At 39.7% G+C, this 18754-nt stretch overlaps 1 protein-coding gene across 1 annotated transcript; it reads right to left on the reverse strand.

The window, feature by feature from the left end:
• Positions 1-15614: 15614 nt before the first annotated feature.
• Positions 15615-18436, reverse strand: r3hdml (R3H domain containing-like). The gene is made up of 6 exons (XM_084366309.1): positions 18386-18436; positions 17851-18177; positions 17419-17537; positions 17230-17332; positions 16559-16674; positions 15615-16162 (listed from the first exon to the last, which is right to left on the reverse strand). The coding sequence occupies exons 1-6, from the start codon at positions 18389-18391 to the stop codon at positions 16030-16032; spliced, it is 804 nt and encodes a 267-aa protein (XP_084222435.1). The 5' UTR covers positions 18392-18436; the 3' UTR covers positions 15615-16029.
• Positions 18437-18754: the final 318 nt, after the last annotated feature.

Consider the following 18754-nt stretch of genomic DNA (forward strand, 5'->3'; position numbering starts at 1 on the left):
TCTGTAGCATGCTGGTATCACATGCACACAAATGACACATTATGTTATAAAGACAAAATGAAGGTGCAGCTCAGCTTCATGTGTCTGCAGAGAGACCAACAGTGATTTTTACTGAAGTCCTGTACTTCAGTATTTTCATTTTACGTTACTTTATACTTCCACTCATCTACATTTCAGAGGGAAACATTGTACTTTTCACTCCACAACATGTATTATTTAACAACACTTTACAACACTTTTATTAAGTACATTCATTATTCCATGAAGCTCACATGATTTTATGTAATTTTATGATGCGATCAGTTAATCCGAACTCATTCGCCTACACGTTTTCTTCCTAAAGGTCCAGTTTGTAAGATAGTTGATTATTGAGTCTCATTCCCAACTTGTCAAATCACTTTTAATATTTTGAAGTTGGTGGCCGGCCCGACAGAACAACCCAAAACATCAGTATTTGAAGAGTTTGAAGTTACACTCAGTAATCTTGTCTGTACCTAAGTGAAAATTCAATGTAACACTAGTTTACTTAAGTTTTTCCATTTTATGCAACTGTGTACTTCTACTCCACCTCATCTTAGAGGCAAATGTTCAGTAATTTAACTTTGGTGATTTTAATTTTTTCTGGCAAACTGAAGAAATAAGACTTCCTTCATGCATCCCACTTCTTAAGCTTAATAAACAATTTAAAAACGCTTGTGGATTAGCTGGAAAATGTAGCTTCACAAAGTTGAAAACACCACAAATAGTTGACTTTTTAGAGTTGTGATTCTCACAGGAGAGCCAGATTGCAAACATTTCTTACAGAGTCAGATGTATTGCTGTAGATTAAACTACCCAACAGTGTGAATCAGTTCAAATGAGCTGAACCTTAAACATCTACAGCATTAAAATGACACATACGCATTAATGCAGAAGTAATGTTAATCTAAAAACATCAGATATAAAAGGAAAACACGGACAGGGAACATTTTACTGCACAATAAGTACTTTTACTCTTCATACTTTAACTTTAGTAAAGACAAGACACCCAAACAGAAAGACACACAAAGCATTTGTAGTCGTTTTGGGTCTTTTGCAGGTGAAGCAGGACTCACAGGTTCTGCTGCTGCTTCAAAAACTGAACCTGAACTTCGGTATTGGAGAATATATCACAAAGCTCCCTGCAGCAGCAGATCCACACAGACCTGCATAGATTTCATTCAAAATACTACATCACAATATGCAAGATATTTCAAGAAACCTTCAACATAAGCCTGAGGTACAAGTTCTGCCGTCGTGAAACAGAGCTGCTGTTTAAAGCATCAATTTAAATCATGCAGTAATATCATAATAATTATAATTTAACACTCTGAAAAGATCCATTCTGTAGAATACATTTTTTTTTCACATAATGGTACTTTCACTTCAGGAAACATTGTAAATACTTATTTCTAAATCATCTGTCGTCTGTCATATTCAGACCTACTTCCATGTGTAACACGTCGCTGGTTAATCCGAGTTAATTCTCGCATAATTAACAAGAGAAATAACTCCTGCTAATGCAAAATGATGCCTTTATGTAAAAGACTTCATTGTTTGTGAAAATGCAACATGCACGTGAGGCTGATCTGAAAGCTCAACACTTGTTGCTGGAAAGGCAGCTGCTTCTCAACGATTCAGAGCATATTTTATCATCATTTCAGTCGTATGGAAAAGTGCAAAGGATATATTCAACAGTAGGAATTAAACTAAAGTTTCTGTAGCCTCTAAATCAATCACTTCAAAATCAATCAAACACAAAATGTGCTGTCCCAAGTGTGTAGAGGACATACCTTACACAGAACTTAGTTGTTTTGTGATGGAGATTTATTACAAGTGCGTAAGTCGAAATAACTAAACATAACAGATGAATGGTTGAGTGCGGAGGCAGATTTTATCCACTGAAAAAATATTAAAAGCCTCCAGAATCATTATGTCACATGTAACGTCAATACTGATTAAAACATTTCTCACCAATAATACTTAATTTTAAGTCCCCTTATTTATTGTTCATAGGCATATATACACTTGATATATCTTTTTGAACTACTTCCTTCAATATTTATAAAAAAAAAACTCCAGCCACTTACGAAGGCCAAGAGATGTAGATGAAATCTCCAGACAAAATCCAGCAAGTGGACAATCGCATGAGTTGGACATTTTTGATCAAACTACTGAACCTTCAAGCTCATTATGTCCATCATTAATTTTGAACACATTATAAACCCATCTTAGAGTAATTTAAAGGATGAGTTCACCCAAAAATGAAAATGCATTCATTACCTACTCATCCCCATGCTGAGGGAAGGTCAGGGGAAGTTTCGTAGTCCACAAAACATTTCTGGAGCTTCACAGAAAAACAGTGTTACAGCATTTTCCTGACCAACTGAAGTAGATGGAGACTTGTTTTGAAATGTTAAAAAAATAACAAAAAAACAAATGCAAAATGGCTCCATACGGCTTGCCCAGTGTAATCCAAGCCTGCAGAAGCCCTGAGATCCAAAATTGATTTGAAAAGACGTTATTTACACCCTCAGACGGGATACCGTCTACCGCTACAGTGAAGATTTTGGCATAAAAAAGGGTGTAAATAACGTCTTCTCAAATCAATTTGGGGTCTGGAGTCTTCCAGCAACATGATTACATCGCGGCGTTTCTTTATGTTTTAAAACAAGTCCCCAGCTACTTCAGATGTTTAGGAGAATGCTGCAACTCTGTTTTTCTGTGAAGCTTCAGAAATGTTTTGTGGACTACAAAACTTCACCTGACTTTCCATCGGCGTGGGGGTGAGTAGATAATGAATGAATCTTCATTTTTGGTTGAACTTATCCTTTGAATCTCTGCAGTCATAAATCAATAAAGATGATTACAGCTATGTTAGACTGTGATAACAATCCAGGGTTGTAACTGTGACGGAATACATTAATAATTTACTTGTATCTGCTTCCAGCTACATTATATCATCCACTGTTTATCTAATCCTACATATGGATTGATAACGTTCCTGCATATGAATCTAACACTGGTGTAAAAGGACACATGCTTTTACATTTTTTGGGTGCCCTGATTCTGTTTTTAAAAATAAATTCTCTGCTTGCGCAAAGTGGTCGCCTCTCCCATGTCACACAGCAAACAGTAGTCTTGTATTTGAAGAGAAAGTGCCAGTACATAGCAGTAGGTCAACGATCCCGAGTTCAGCCAGACCTCAGAAGCAGTAAACCCCATGTAGGTGAACTTGTTAACCATACACTCAAATTATACTGGGTGCCCATAAAATTATTTTTCTTCCAGCAAGCAAACACCATAACGTTCCCAGAGGCTCCTGTGCATGATGATGTGTTCAATGACAGAAACCTCAGTAATTCAATCAGAGCTGAAAATCGAAGTGATCAACCTTTTGATTAAACCTCTCCAGGATCATGGGTTTAGACTCATTGATCTTGGTTGTCACAGTAAGTAAACGCTGTGAAGATCTTCAACAACCTAATTAACTCAATGGAAACTACGCCCATGATCAAAGAATGATTAGTGGCTTTTTACACACTCTTGCATCAAACGCAGCCCAATCCGAGCGTGTTGTTTCTCTTGTGCGTGCAGAGGTCACCCGTTACGACATTGCTTCACGTTCGATCCGCGCTGCTCTTCTGCAATGACCATATTTGCTCAAGTTGGGTGCTGATTTTTTTTTTTCAAAGCAGAGCAAGCAGAGGGGGAGGGGGGTGAGGACGAGGACGAGGAGAATCGGCGTGGAGCTATGAATGAGTCACTCGGAGCAAATCTTATCTTCCATGTCATTAAAGCGCTTTTATCGCTGCCCCCATCTTAAAATTCTGTGAACTCCTCAAGGAACAGTCATATACAGGACTATAAAGTATAATCTGCCCCGTTACAGCTTTCTTAATCACGAACTGACAAACTGTTCTGATGTGTCAGATAGCTCAGCTCCATATTCTGCCATAACTTATCTGCATTTTGAGGCGGGGGGTTTGTCTCAACATGTCGTTCTCACAGTACACAGGCTGGATTGACACGTGCATGAGGCTATAAAACACAAAGACCTGTAACAGAAAATAGTTATAGCTCCGTTTTTACTTTATATTAATGTAGCCACTACATTTATAGCTTAATTTCTGCTGAAGGTGAAACTTTCAGCTCCTGAAAAAAAATGCTCTTAAGTTTAAAATTTGTAATCGTAAAAAGATCACGCTGGAAGGAATAGTATGAGATTTTGGGGAATACTTTTTCTTCCATCTCTTGCTGAGAGTTAATATGAAGCTACAGCTGACAGCCAGTTAGCTTAGCTTACCACAAGGACTGGAAACAGTTAACAACAGCTAGCTCTGGCATTTTTCCCTTCAGTTGTTGCTTGGATTAAACAAAAGCAAGCAGTCTGCTGTTATTTGATTTGGGCTGTTTTTACTCATATGTGCTTATTTCAATGTCATGTTTTTGGTTTTGGGGTTTTATTTTGTTTGTTTGTTTTATGGCAGATTCATATTTTCATTATTTTTGTCTCAGCAAAAAAAAATTAATTGCTGATAAACAATGGCTGCAACAACTGCCCGACATTAACAGTGGCTGTTAAATACATGCTGAATGCAGTGGGAGGCTGCCATGTTTAAATGAGATGGACCAGAGAGTGCTGTCTTATAATCAGTCACCCAAACTCCTGCCCCGGGGCTAAAAGTCAAAGGATCGCTGAGACCTGATGTAACACTTGTGTGATTCTCCCCTTTGAAACTTCAAACTCCAGTTTGTGAACAAAGTCCTGTCTATCTTCTGAATAGGAATCTCCGACCACTGACCAAACTCCATTTGCAACCACTGCCTATTTGTACCTTCTCCTCAATGACTACATTTCATTTCCCCAAGTCCGATCTCAAAGGCAGGCGTCTGGGAAGCAACCCAGTAAAATCAAAATACAGGAGTCCAGCAGCTGGGAGGAAAAAGACGATCATGTTGGCCTGGAACAGATAATAAGATGTGGAATATACACTGACTGGGGACTTACTTTGTTTCTGACTAAGAGAGCAACACCACAGGGGAAATGTGAGTGTTTGTAAAGCCCATCCAGGAGCGTGTTGATGTTGATAAGAGTAAAAACAGAAGGAGACAATGTGCTGGCTGCAGCAGATTTGAGGCCAGCAGGAAAAGGCTGCTGCTCTGCTCTCCTGCTGTAGATGGAGGAGATAGGTGAGTAGAGTGTCATGGCAAAGACCTTGTCAACAGATAACTATCTGCAAATAACACAGCTTATGCAAGCAACTGTGGCTGACCGCAGGCGGGAATATCATATTTTCTGTGCCACCGGAATATTGTCAATTACTTTCATTGCCTTTAATGACACAGATTGATTTTTAAAGGAGATTAAATTAGCTTTTTTTTTTCAAAGAAAATAATTTCCTAATAGGGTTATGTTGGTGTGTTTAGTCTGACAAACGTTGCTGTACCTTTCTCCCGCTTTTATACTGCAAACTACTTGAGCTCAGCTAAATTATGCATTTTTACTTTTCAGTGTCAAATAATATCCTTCTATACTTTTTGTGGAGCTAATCTGTCCTTTGAGGCCTTCACAGCCTTGTAACTGCAGCCAAATCATGCTCTGTTGTTGTGCTAGGTTCATCATTTTTGGGGTTTTGTGCTGAAAAGACAAAGATATAATCACGTTGCCAAACAGAGGCCTTTCCATAAAAGATAAAAGATAAAAATGTACTGTAAAGTGTTTCATTTTTGGTTTCTCTTCAGCCATACAGTCAAATGTTAAAGGCATGTTTGACTATGTTTTACAGAGATGATTTCAATAAATGGAAAATGGCAAAAAGTTGAAATTGGATCCTTTTTTATGAAACAACAGGAGAGTTTTCATGTCGTCCTCACACATAATGACCATTTGGTCTCAGGGTAATGATAAACCACATGTGCCTATTTAGTTCTTCAGTATCTCGGAGTATTATGGGGTGGTAAAATGTTGTTGAGGAAGGACTGCAGTTTTTAGTTTCTTTTTAAAGAGAGATGGCTAGAAACTAACTTTTGTAAAGACAACCTTGTAGTTCTCGAGCACAGTCGCTTCAAATATGTCTTCATGTCACATTTTTTATGTTTAAGGCCAAAATAGGCCTTCAACACAACCTTTCAAGCTGAAAGAAATATTCTCAAGTGTTTTATCTAGAACACGCTTCATCTCATCCAGTCAGACTGAAAAACTAGAGTAGCCTCTGTGCACCAAATAAGTAAACAATTGCATCAATAAACATGAAGACCCATGCAGGACGTAAATCAATCACAGTTCGTGATAAGCCTCTGTTAATCATTAACTCTGTTTTTGCTGAGAAGTCATTTTGACTGCTGGCCCGATCACCTCTGTCAGCAGCTCTGCTCTGAGTACTTTTTATCTCTCTGATTCTCTATAGGTCCTTCAGTCATCAGCCAATCAATAGACGTTTAACCTCCACGGCTTGAATAACAAGGCACTAAATATTTATGAATCAAACGTTTTCCTGTCAGTGCAGTGGGACTGAATCAAAGAGGACTTCAGCCAAGATTTTAATCTGGGTGAGTTTTCTAAACACTCAGCCCATCTGATGATCAGCCTGCTGACTGCATCACGACACTGTTTGAATATCGGTTGGTCAGTTTAAACACTTCATCAGCTCATTTTCCTCTGTGTTCATTGGCTGCTCTCTTCCTGCCTGCTGAGGTCACTCGCTGCTCTCTTCTGGCCTCGTTCTGTTTGAACAAACCAACTCTGTCGTCTGATCACGCTCTCATTTTTGACTTCAATGTCACAGGCAAACATTTTTCAAAGTGGTGGAAGTGTATTCAAATCCTTTTTCTCGATGAGAGAACTAGAATGACACTCAATAGAGCGCATACCTCCGCCAATGCCCAACAGTCCCCTTTAATTCAATCAGGCCTTATCAAATATCAAATAAAACATATTTAAATCCACTGACATTGAGATTTTTATTAGGCTCTGCATCAAATTGTACTCCACAACAAGAAATGATGCAGCCTGTTCTGGGCCAGGACCCATCCTCCATCCAAGTTTTTTGTAGTAGTTTTTGTGTAATCCTGCTGACAAACCAACCAACAAACAGACACGTGAAAACATAAACTTCTTGACGGAGGTAAAAAAAAAAAAATACTCCTTTACAAGTTAAAGTCCTCCATCTACATTAAGGTCTCGTAAAAGTACAAAATGTCAGTAATATTTGGATGTGTACTCAAATTGCAGCTGCAGACCTCTGCAGTGGTCAATGCTGTAAAACATTTCCTAAAGTCGTACTTGAATAAGTAAAGATATTGTGTTAGAATATTACTTTGGTTAAAGTGAAGTCACCCAGGTGAGTAGTACTTGAGTAAAACAAGTCCTAAAGTATCTAATATTACCTGAACTTAAGTAAATGTAAATGGTGCACATATTCTGTAAGGGCTGACCTATTCCTGTGAATCAGTGTTTTTTTAATCAGAATGCAGATAAAATAAATTAATTTAAAAATGTCCTACTTTGGCTCCGATGCAGCATGTATTATGTAAGATAACTATTAAGTAGTTACTTTAGTTTTGAGTAACTAGTTATTAAACAAATGTAGCGTCCTGCAAAATGTTGTGCCGTAGAAGTATAAAGTAACAGAAAATGGAAATAGTCGAGTAAAGTGCAAACCTAAAAATTGCAGCTAAGTGCAATACTTGAATAATGCACTTAGTTACATCCCATCAGTGGCAGCGGTAGCATAGTATTCTGATCTCCTGTTTAAATTAAAGTGCACGACACTGATAAAATATTAAAAATACTTCATGAAGAGTAAAAAACCTGTCATGTCACTAAAGCAAAAGTGCAAGTATTATTATCCAAATGTACTTAAAGTATTAAAAGTAAGATTTCACATCATGCCGAAAAAATGTTTTAAGATATTCCACATTATATTTGGAGTTATGGTTGACTTAATGTTAAATGAACATGAGTGTAGAACAGTGGTTTCCCTCCAGCATTGCCAGCCAAGCAACATGAAATCACCACTTACTGCTGCCATCATGTGGACGCACACAGTCCACACTCGACACACAGACAACCAGACTCGCACTACATGTTTCATCCATAAACAGCTGAATCACTGAATTATTGTCATCACATGAAATCCAATAATTAGTGTTGTAACATCATTTTAACTTAATAAACATGAATTTCTTGTTGATTTATGCTTCAGGTTTCTCCTCAATAAAGCAGCTCTTGTAAACAGTCAACATTCAGATCTTTACTCTCTCAAAAGGCTCCAAAACTTCTCTTTTGACGGCAGCAAGCAGCAATAAAACCAGAAACACACAACACGACTGTGTTCACTCTCGGCAGCTTTACCTTCCACAGCTCCCTGGTTTCAAAGCAAAAACAGCAGCTTGTTGTTCGCCCTAGATTCAGGAATAATCTACACGCTATTTCTCGGCGTTCCCTCCGTTCACCTTTACCTGGGTTGGCGAAGTGCAGCGTCCCATCTTGGCCATACATCCCTCTGAAGGCCGAGCCCTGACAGTGAGCCGGCCAGCTGAGCGAAGGCCCATGAGCCTCAGCGGCTCTCTCCGGCCCGGCCAGGCTGAGGCAGGCTGGGAGGAGAAGCAGGGCCGCTGTCACTGGATAGTGCTGTGTGCCGGGGCCACCGGGCCGGCTGTTAGGGCCCACAACACCCAGGGATAATCCCCTAATGCCTGTCACAATGAGATTTGATTGGAGACTTGAACACTGGGATTAATAGTGTCAAGTGAACAGTGTGTAATACCGACCCTCCAAACAGGCTAATTGGGCTTTCTGCCTCTGTTAAACTCCAGATATTCTATTACAGAACGGATTATATTTCACTTCATTAGCTGAGGGATTTGTTCACCGGGACACTTTCTGTATGGCTGCAGATATATTTATATGATAGTCATACTTTATAATAAATGATTTCATCACATCAAGTTCAGGTTGATTTCACAAGGTGACTCTTGGATGAACAAGAGAACACAAAGGGAAAATAAAAGCACCCTCTCGTTGATACAGTCAGACTTTGTCATTACAGGAAGTTGAAACAAAGCAGTATACGTTCAAGTATTGTAAGTACAATTTTGGCATAATTCACTTGAGTATTTCCATGTTTAGACTCAGACATAATAATCTACTTTTTACTGTATAAACAATAAGCAGGGCTCCAGGGTGCCACTATTTTGGCTGCACATGCACACAAAAATATGCAACAAAGTGTAACTTAATATTTGTATTAGTTGCGCTGGTGTGCCTGAAATTGATTAAAATTTCTTGTTTGTGTTTAAATTAAGAAAAACACATATGTGCACCTTTGCTGTTGTTTACAGTTATTTACATAATATGTAATAACTGAGTAAACAAGTTGTTCTCAGAGGAAAATAAGGTCAGAACACTGTTTGAAGCTAGAAAGGTGGCAGGGTCCGCCACATATAAACAAAGTGAGTTCCTGGATCCTGGATCTTTGGTCTTATTTTTACAGATTGGGGTGAAATATGTATAAAAAAACTCTACAAATTAAATATCTCTCGCTTGTTGAGTTATAAACAACAAGTTATGTTAACTGCGATTTCATCATAGAAAGACACACTTCAGGTGGGTTGTTAAAGCAATAGAAGAAGAAGCTACAGATACAAATCTAAAGTCAAACTGAGAATAATTCAGAATCAAACATAACTGCAGAAAGATGCCTGGTGTGTGGAGATTACTTGTGTACTCAAGTCCTGCACAACTAAAGTGTGTGTCCTGGATGTATTCGTGCCCAAAGTCATAATAATCCATCCATCCTCTCTGAAAGTAGCCCATAGCTGTTGAGTCAGTAATAATAAAACTCATGCTGTACTCTAAAACCCCGGTTCAAGTAATTGTGTTGAAGTCCAAACTAAAGCCGTTCAGCGTCTCTCGAATTACACTTTTTTGTAGGATTCTGTTTCTTACTTTTAGTTTGACTACCTTCAGTACATTTTGCTGATTATACTCATAGTATTTCTGCCTAAATACAGTTATGAATGCAGGACTTTAACTTGCAGTGGAGTATTTTTTTAAGGTGTGATATTGCTGTTTTTATTGAGCTAAAATATATCAATACGTCTTCCACCTCTGCCTTCAGTTCATATCCTTTTTTTAAATAATTTCAAGCTCACACACTAGCATTAAAAAAAATAACACATCTTAGGTTTTCTCTTCTCCCTCTTGACAAGAAGATGTTGTGTTTGTTCATTTCTAGCCGTTAACTCCTCTATCGTCCCTGTATATCACCGAGGGATCGGGCCTCTCGGTGACCCACTGTCAAGTCATTCAGCTTTGTAGGCAAACAGATATCTGCTGGGGAGCTGTTGAACGGCTGTTGTCATGTTTACATTCACCAAGTGATTCTGCCAACAGCCGAGCTCGAGAGTTTGTCCAGGTTGTGACCGTTGAGCAATCAATCCCATGTGTCTGACACAAAGTTGTGTGTGTCGTGCGAGCTGGACTGTAAGTGAAGAGAGCGGTTTGTCAGTTCGTCAGCGGAGTCTCAAGGAACTAAAAGTAAATTGGACCAGAAACAGCTCAGATTCTGGAGGAAATGTATCCATTTTTTTTGCCACGCTTTGCCTTTATTCATCATATTAAAGAAGCATTAGTGTGCATGACATAGAAATAGAAAAGAGTGTACAAAATTTGCACAGCTCGCTGGAGACGTGACGTCAGCATGTTTTGAAGCCAACTGAACGGTGCTTTGCAGTTTGTTTGGACAAAGAAGCATAGTATAACTCGATCCAAGCCAAAAGGAGCTTAGTGCGGGCAGCTGCCAAAGAATGTATTTGTAACATAAATGTCCCGGTTTTGGAAGATTTGTTCAGCGTATCCTGCGGAGGGTAAACAAATCCTTTAGAAAATGTTGCTATTGTGCTCAAAAACAGTGCAACTCAGTGATTTGGCCTGAGGCGAGACAATTTTCTTGTCATGAATGAAAGAGGTGCCTAATCACGGATCAATCCACCTGTCACTTGTTTGAAAAGAGGAGGCGTGTAATAACTATAATGCCCAAACATTTTCCTGACTCAGTACACTGCGTACAGTCAAAATAACAAACACTGCATCCTCCTGATTCTCTAGTCTGGACTCCTTTTTGTAGCTGTTTAAAACCAAAAACAACAATATGTTAGTCGGTCTATAGTACTTTCAGTCTTCCCTTCGCTGTCTGTTGCCCCTTTGTTCCAACTAAAGATGTAAATCTTGGAAAACAGGTCATGAGTACATAATATGATGTTTAAAAGAAGGCACTGTAGCTTTTAGAAAAGGTCACACAAACAGGAGTAAATAGTGCATTTGTTGGGGACTATTTTTAGCAGCGGATTAAACCACATTTGGAGCTCGAGTGAGTATTAACAGCGGTGCAGTGCAGCAGGTGGAGTTACTCAGAGAAAGAAACTCATCCCTCTCGCAGAAAGATGCATCATACAGCAGCGCCAACTGTTCAGCAACATGAATCGATTTCTTTATCACCTCTTTCTCATTTTGTCCAGAGCTTTGTGAAAATGAATTTGCATCTCCACATCCCGCCGTGACATGCAAATCCTGCAGTGACCATGGGACTAAGAACGAAACCCCCCTTCAACTGCTGTGTGGGAGGCTACAGTCATACAGTGGCTGGTTCACAGGGAGCATATGTAGCCCCGAGCAGCCCTGTGAGGACAGATGTGACTGAAGGGGCCTTTCTGTGATCTGTAAGACTGGACTGTTTGCATCATTTAGCCATGACAACAAGTCGGCTTCACCAAAGTTTCATCTTAGTCATCTTTTCACTGTTAAAGAGAATATTTCCAGCAGTGCAGGCCTCTACTCAAGCATCGTACAAGTTTGACCTACTTGCACTTACAGTTACTAGCTGGCTTGGGGAGTAATAGACTACACGTAACAGATTGATGTAATTACAGATACATATCAGTAGAAAAGGGGATTACTAACAGGATTACAATTTTAAAATACAGAATGATACACTAGTCTGTAACCGTGCACATGTGCACACATGACGACACTTCACGTCTCACACAACATCACTCTGGTCTCCAGTGAAACCAAATACACAAGTGTGTATTCTTACTTGTGTAAAATAAGTCATCTTATTGATATTTCTTTTCTCTACCTTTCACCCTGCTTATGAGTTACTTTTCACACTGAAAACAACATGATACAGTTGTCTGATATGATGCAGTACAGTGTTAGTACTGGTACTATTGTGCCTACATTGACGAACTAGAACTTTAAAAATGCTCTCACATATCTGTTAGTGGATAAAACCATTCTGTGTAACGAGTTCTTCTACTTTTGAGACTTTCAGTTCATTTTGCTGGACGAAACTTATTCTCAAAGGTGCACTCTGTTGTTTTGGAAAAGAAACTGAAACTCAGGATGGTGATGTTCACAATATTTATCAGGGGATAATAATACAAACTCTACAAGAATACAAAATACCCCTTTAAAGTGAAAGTGCAGGAATTATGTATTTATTGACTGTATTATGTCAGTTTCACAGAATCTGGCACTAACCAAGATGAAATAATGTACAAAAAGAGTCTGAGTGTGTCTTCATCACACACACCGATTGCAACTTGTGCCACCATTTTAATGTGCCGCATGTTTTAATAAAAATATCGATATTTGGCGCCAGCGTGTCAATAATCATATCTCAAGAGGAAGTATCACCATATATTCCCATCCCACTTTGAAAAGATCCATTCTGTACCTTTACTCCTGACACCTTCGGTACATTTTGCTTGACAAAAGTGACATTTTGAATGCTGACCTTTATTTGTAATTGAGTGTTTTTAGACCATTCTACGTTTACTGAAGAGAAGGATCTGACTGCTTCTTCACCACCGAGAATAAAAGTATATCTGACATCATCCACCGACGCAGCTTCTCAAAGCTCCCTCTAACACCGGCTGCACCAACAACAACTCCTTTTATACGTCAGGTACATTTTGCTTGACAACACATCTGCACCTTTTCTTAAGAAAATCATTTGAATGCAGGATTTGTAAGGCAAGTAGTCTGATCTCTTTTTCCATCACTGAGAATAAAAATACATCTGACTTCATCTACCTACGCAGCTTCTCTAAACTCCCCCACTTGTATCAGCTGCATCAAAAACATCATGTTCCAGTCCTCCTGTAAACACCCTCAGACTCGATGTGTCCTCTACTCCGACATCTCAAAACCTCTGAACCATCATCACCATCAGGCCCAGCTCCGGTGGCCTTTTTAACAACCTCCATATCTCTGACACACCTCCTGGATTACAGCCGTGTGAAAAAGGCAGACACAAATGGCGAAGACATTGTCCCCGAGGATCTGTTGTGATCCAGCAGAGCTGCGGCGGCTGCCGCAAACCCGCCGAAAAGACAGAAAAAGCCAGCAGCTGCCACGCTCGACCTGTTTGTTTTTCACTGGACATTAAAACAAAAAAAAGTGTGTACTCACCAAATGGAAGTTCCATACTTGAACTGACTTGCGTGTTTACATTGACCATGTCGTCCTCTGCTTCCTCTCAAGCATGTGTTTTTAAATCCACTTTTTTTCCTCCTCAACGCAAGATGTAAAATGTGGAAGTTTGGCACAGGGTGCTGTAGTGTGAGAAGGGTGTTGTTGGTGCAAGGTAAGGCCGGTGTTGCCGCTGTTATCTTATTGATTTTCCTAATCTGGGCAAATGTGGGTGGGGAGGTTAAACAGTAACCAGGCTCGTATGGACACCAATCTATATAGCAGCTGTAACTAAGGCAACATGATGATAGAAACTCAAATAGACATAAAGTTATCATGTGCTTTTCCCTTCTTTCTCATCACCAAACAGCCATTTCTCCAGATACAGATTAGGAGAGAATAAGAGCAGTGAATAAGAAACTGAGTTTATACAAAAAGGAGAGAGAAAGCTGGAGGGTGGGGAGGGACATGAAAGACAGAGAGGAGTGGAGAATGTACTGAGGGTGGCAGCCAACAAACGCTGTATGATGAGTGACGTCATCGGTTTTGTTTTGACTGAGAGGAAAAAGTCATTTACTGCCGAGCTGTCAGAGGCAGAATTAAGCCTGAATCACCTGTGGACACCCACTGAAGTCTAATTTTAAAATGTTATTTCCACAGTGCACCAGCAGAAAAATGGAAACCTCAGTCGTGTTTCACTTCGTAACGGCAAGTTCACATAATTTCGTAGCCGGTTATTCTTCAAAGTATCGATGGTGTTTAACATGATTTACGTCAAAATTAAGAAATATTCAGGATTTATGAAATACTGTCACATCACTGGTGTTTTATGTGAATTACAGTCTCTTAATGAATAGTTCATCATATGAAACTACAGCCAGGAGACAGTTAGCTTAGCTTAGCTTAGCTTAGCATAAAGACTGAAAACAGAGGATAAAGCTGACCTGTCCCTGTCCAAAGGTACCAGTGGGGCTACCAGCACCTATAAACCTCACTAATTAAAATATTATTTCTTGTTTGTTTAATCTGTACAAAAATTCAGATTCAAAATAATAAGATCTTGAAGATTTGGATACTGTCTGCACTTGGAAGTGACCAGATCAGATCAGATCAGATCTGCATTTGTTGCTGTAGTGACGATGTAGGCTTCAGTAACTACAGTGTATCTGATATCACCGTGTAGGTGTCGTTCCCAGTACAACATAATTATTGTTCCACCAGGACGATCATTTCTAATTACCAGAGAGCGACAAGAGACTGAGGTTTGCATCCCATTAAGAGCATATTATGTCAGATCAGTCCAGATATGCCAAGAAAAAACAGATTTTGGTCTGGCAGTCTGAACAAGCCCTGAGAGATTCAGGTAGGCGACTTTGTGGTATTGTTGTAATTGTTAGAAACTGTTTCTAACTGTTCTCTAAGCTAAGCTAAGCTAAGCTCTCCTGTGTGTAGCCTCATATGAACCATACAGTCATGACAGTGGCATCAATCTTCTCGTCTAACTCTCAGCAACAGAGAGAATAAATGTGTTTGCCGAGCTGCGTCTGTGGAGGCGTCGACTGGTGATGACACCTTAAAGACTGCAAGTAAGTTTAGAAAGTCTTCTAAACTTCAGATGTAAAAAATCTTTAATGACCAGAACTCTATTAAAATGAAGAGCAAGCAAAACTTTTCTCTCACACGGGGAATAAATTCCAGCCACTCTCCATCTGTAGATAAAGAGCGACCAAATAAATGGTTGCACCAGTCGCCAAAGTGCTGAGCCTGGTTTTGTTTGTTTCCTGGGTGAAATGGTCTCCATATCAAATATTTTACATGTTTGCCGTGAGAGGCCATGGTGTGTGTGTGCGTGTGTTTTCATGATTTTGTTGGAAGGCACAGCTGATTCCCTCGTATTTCAGACCATAAAGCAGCATTAGTCTCCTGTTTTATGGCAGAGGAAGTCTCTCAGGGGGCGACTGGGGGATGTAATGAGGTGAAATGGAGGACAGAAAATTTCCTGCAGCAGCGAATAAACACATGTCGTGAACAGCAGATTATTTATAGGGATTTACAGCGTCATCAGTTATTTATAACTTAATGAACGTTCAGTCAGGCAAACAGACAACCGTGAATTAAAGACGTTTGAGTTTTATTGAATGACTCAGCAGAGAAGATATTAAATCAGGTTGGGAAGCGTCAATAACACATCCAAGGTTACAGCACTGTAAGTCATCTGTACAACAAGTGCCTTAAGTTTTGGTCAATGCCTCTTAAAAGTCACTCAAACCAACAAATTCATCAATAAAAGTGCAAAAAAGCTCAGTTTTAAAAAAAGATACTTCTTGTGTTGTAACTTTATTCAGATTTTTTTGTAAAATGTGGAGCAGAAACTGATGAAAATATAAACATTAATTAATAAAGATTTACTTTGAACATAGTGGTAACTGGACAGCTGCATCATGTTGTTGTGCAGCCCTGTGTTGGTTAAATTTTTATATGGATTACATGGTCTTTCTCTTCCATTAAAACATGTTAAACATTGTGTTGTGTTAATATCTTGCAAGTCTTCTGGGTTTTGTGTTTGGTGAACACTGGTTTCTCCAGCAGGAGCCGCCGTAGCTCGACGGACAGACAGAACAAGGCTTCCCGGTCCTGTAGGGAGCTTCTCCCACCCAGTTTCCCCTGAAACACAAATTAATGTACAGTAATGTTAGCTCTAAAGCATTTTTATTCTCATATTCTTTTGATATTTTTATGTAAACAATTTCCAGCCATGCTTGCGGCGACCAAAGTAGGTATTTAAACTCAAAAAAAGATGTGTGTTTTGTGCCTAAACCTAACCCGACCATAAGAACAGCATTGTCCCAACATAAAACTGAAAACTGACCCTTAAAAATGTAAAGTTGCAACAAAAAGAAACCATGTTGAACCCTTCAACATATGCATGGTTTGCAGAAACATACACTGCAAACACTTATTGAGGCAAATGCGTGCTAAGCTAAATATGACGCTGCTACTCTCGGCAGTGAATTCGTGTTTTTCCCCAAAAGTCAAACCGTTCCTTCAGGTTCTTCTTACTTTATAGAGTAGTTGCAGACCAGCAGCGTCGCCTCCCTCCAGGTGCTCCCAAACACGTACATGTTGGAGCACCTCCTGACAGCACATCCCACTCTGTTGGTGCTCGCCCACACCATCTGAGAGGGAACACACAACACATCCTGATGCTTATTTCCATGAGTTCAAACCATACATACAGTATGTTTGCATTAAAGTAAACTAAACTAGTTATGTATATGCATATTTGGCAGTTCATCATTTGCAAGGGACTATACAACACATGCTGGGGGTTTAGGAAGCTGACTCTTTGATTTCATCTATAAAAAAAATAGACCAAAAGATCCAGACCATCCCCCCATCAGCAAGAATAAAGAAATATACAACCCTTCCCTTTCTCTGCCACCCTTATAATTTTCATACAGTCCCTTAATAAAGTCACAAAATTACCTTATCATTGGATGAGTTTCACATCACTGTGTTTTAAGACCATCAAATAAATGTTGATGGTCTTCAGTTTTTAGTTCAGTGGGGAAGTGCACTTATAATTTAATCTGTCTATATTTATAGAAGTATACATTTTTGGAGATTTATTATTATTGAGATCTTGAGTTTAGACATCAATCATTGGGAACACTGAGCTTCTCCAAGCGCTCCTTGAACGCAATAAATGACTAGATCCATGCCGACTGTACCTGAGTGTAGTGAGAGCACACAGATCCACTGCATCTGTTGGGGTAGGAGAAGTGATGCCTCTCCTCGTACCAGGACCTGACGAGATCAGTGATGGACTGGTACCTGTCGCATCCAGCACACATTCAATCATTCAATCAGCACACGTTTGTTTTTTTCTAATCATTTTAAGATTCTCAGCTCTGAACTACCTTCCAGTAGTGATTGACAGGTTCTGGCCCATGTATTTCATGGCTTGTGATGGACCGTGATCCCAAACACATCTTGAAGCCCAGGAGTCAGCTGACTTAGCAAGTCCCTCATCCCACTGCTGTAGAGCCATGACAGAGAAGGATTCATTAATTAAAATGATTAATTAAAGTTGTTAGATGCCGAGGTATAAAAAGCGTGTTAGATTTGTTTTCTGAGCTGTTAAAGACGACCCAAAACAAAACATTAATGGGTTAGGTTGAGTTTCCTCTTGAAATAACTTTACTGTAGAAGGCCTCAAAGGCTTATTTTCAAAAATATAATATATTTTTACCTCTATTAATGTATTCCAGTGTATTTGAAAATGCATAAAAAAAGCCATAGACCCAAACTACCATGTGTTCCTGGTGTTTCCCTGTTCAGTGTCTCCTCACCATGAACTCCATATTAGCAGCAGGAGGGAAGACCTGAGAGCGGACTCTGTTGTGGTAGTCCAGCAGGGCGTTGATCTCTCTCGATGAAACGGCTCGCTTACGTCTGACAGCTCCAGTGAGCGTCCTGAAGTCTGACTGTGTCTCAGCTCCAGCCCTGGTCACGTCGAGCAGCTCTGTGGAGCTCGACAGCACAGCTGCTGCAGCTGCAGCTCCCATGTGGGGCTTCATCCACAGGGTGGCAGCCAGCAGGAGCTGAACGCAGGCAGCACCCATCTGAGCCTTGAGGAGGAGGAGGAGGCTGCAGCTGCACCACGAGCCTGCACAGCTCTGAGGAGCAGACGGGCTTGCTGTTAAATACAAGTGTCTCAAAAACTGCTCTTAGATACAGAATATATTAATATTAGAAAACAGATGAAATAACTAGCTAAATCTTCACACACGTGGGGCATCAGGGAGTAAATTATCTTCAGGAAAATTCTCACTAGCTTCTATTTGTAACTTGTACACAAAAAGAGGAAAGAGCTGAGTGTCATACCTTCATCAGTGGATCCTTTCACAGAGAAGCAGAGGAGAGCCTCACTTCAACCTGAGCTTCTGCAAACAAGCCCATCTGTCATGTAGCAGAGAGTTTTGACTGGGCAGAGAGAAACCCTCCTGTACTCTCCTTCTTCTTCTTCTTCTTCTTCTTCTTCTTCTTCTTCTTCTTCTTCTTCTTCTTGGCCACTGTCGTCGTTTGTGGGCTCAACATCATGTCTGACTTCACACTTCACTTTAAAACTGTCCTATTAATAAGAAATACACATTTTATAAACATAGAATAATTTTCAAGCACATTATTACATGTACGTTGTAGAATAGTTTAGTCTTTTAATATTTCCAATGAAAACCTTACAGCTGTGCTTTA

This window comes from Pagrus pagrus, assembly GCF_965226575.1.
Source record: "Pagrus pagrus genome assembly, chromosome: 11".
Taxonomy (NCBI): domain Eukaryota; kingdom Metazoa; phylum Chordata; class Actinopteri; order Spariformes; family Sparidae; genus Pagrus; species Pagrus pagrus.

Coding starts and splice junctions, on each gene's coding strand:
- r3hdml (XM_084366309.1), bottom strand. Junction 17,333..17,418: donor CTGTCAATCACTACTGGAAG/GTAGTTCAGAGC, acceptor TGGATGCGACAG/GTACCAGTCCATCACTGATC. Junction 16,163..16,558: donor GTCTGCAACTACTCTATAAA/GTAAGAAGAACC, acceptor TTTGTGTTTCAG/GGGAAACTGGGTGGGAGAAG.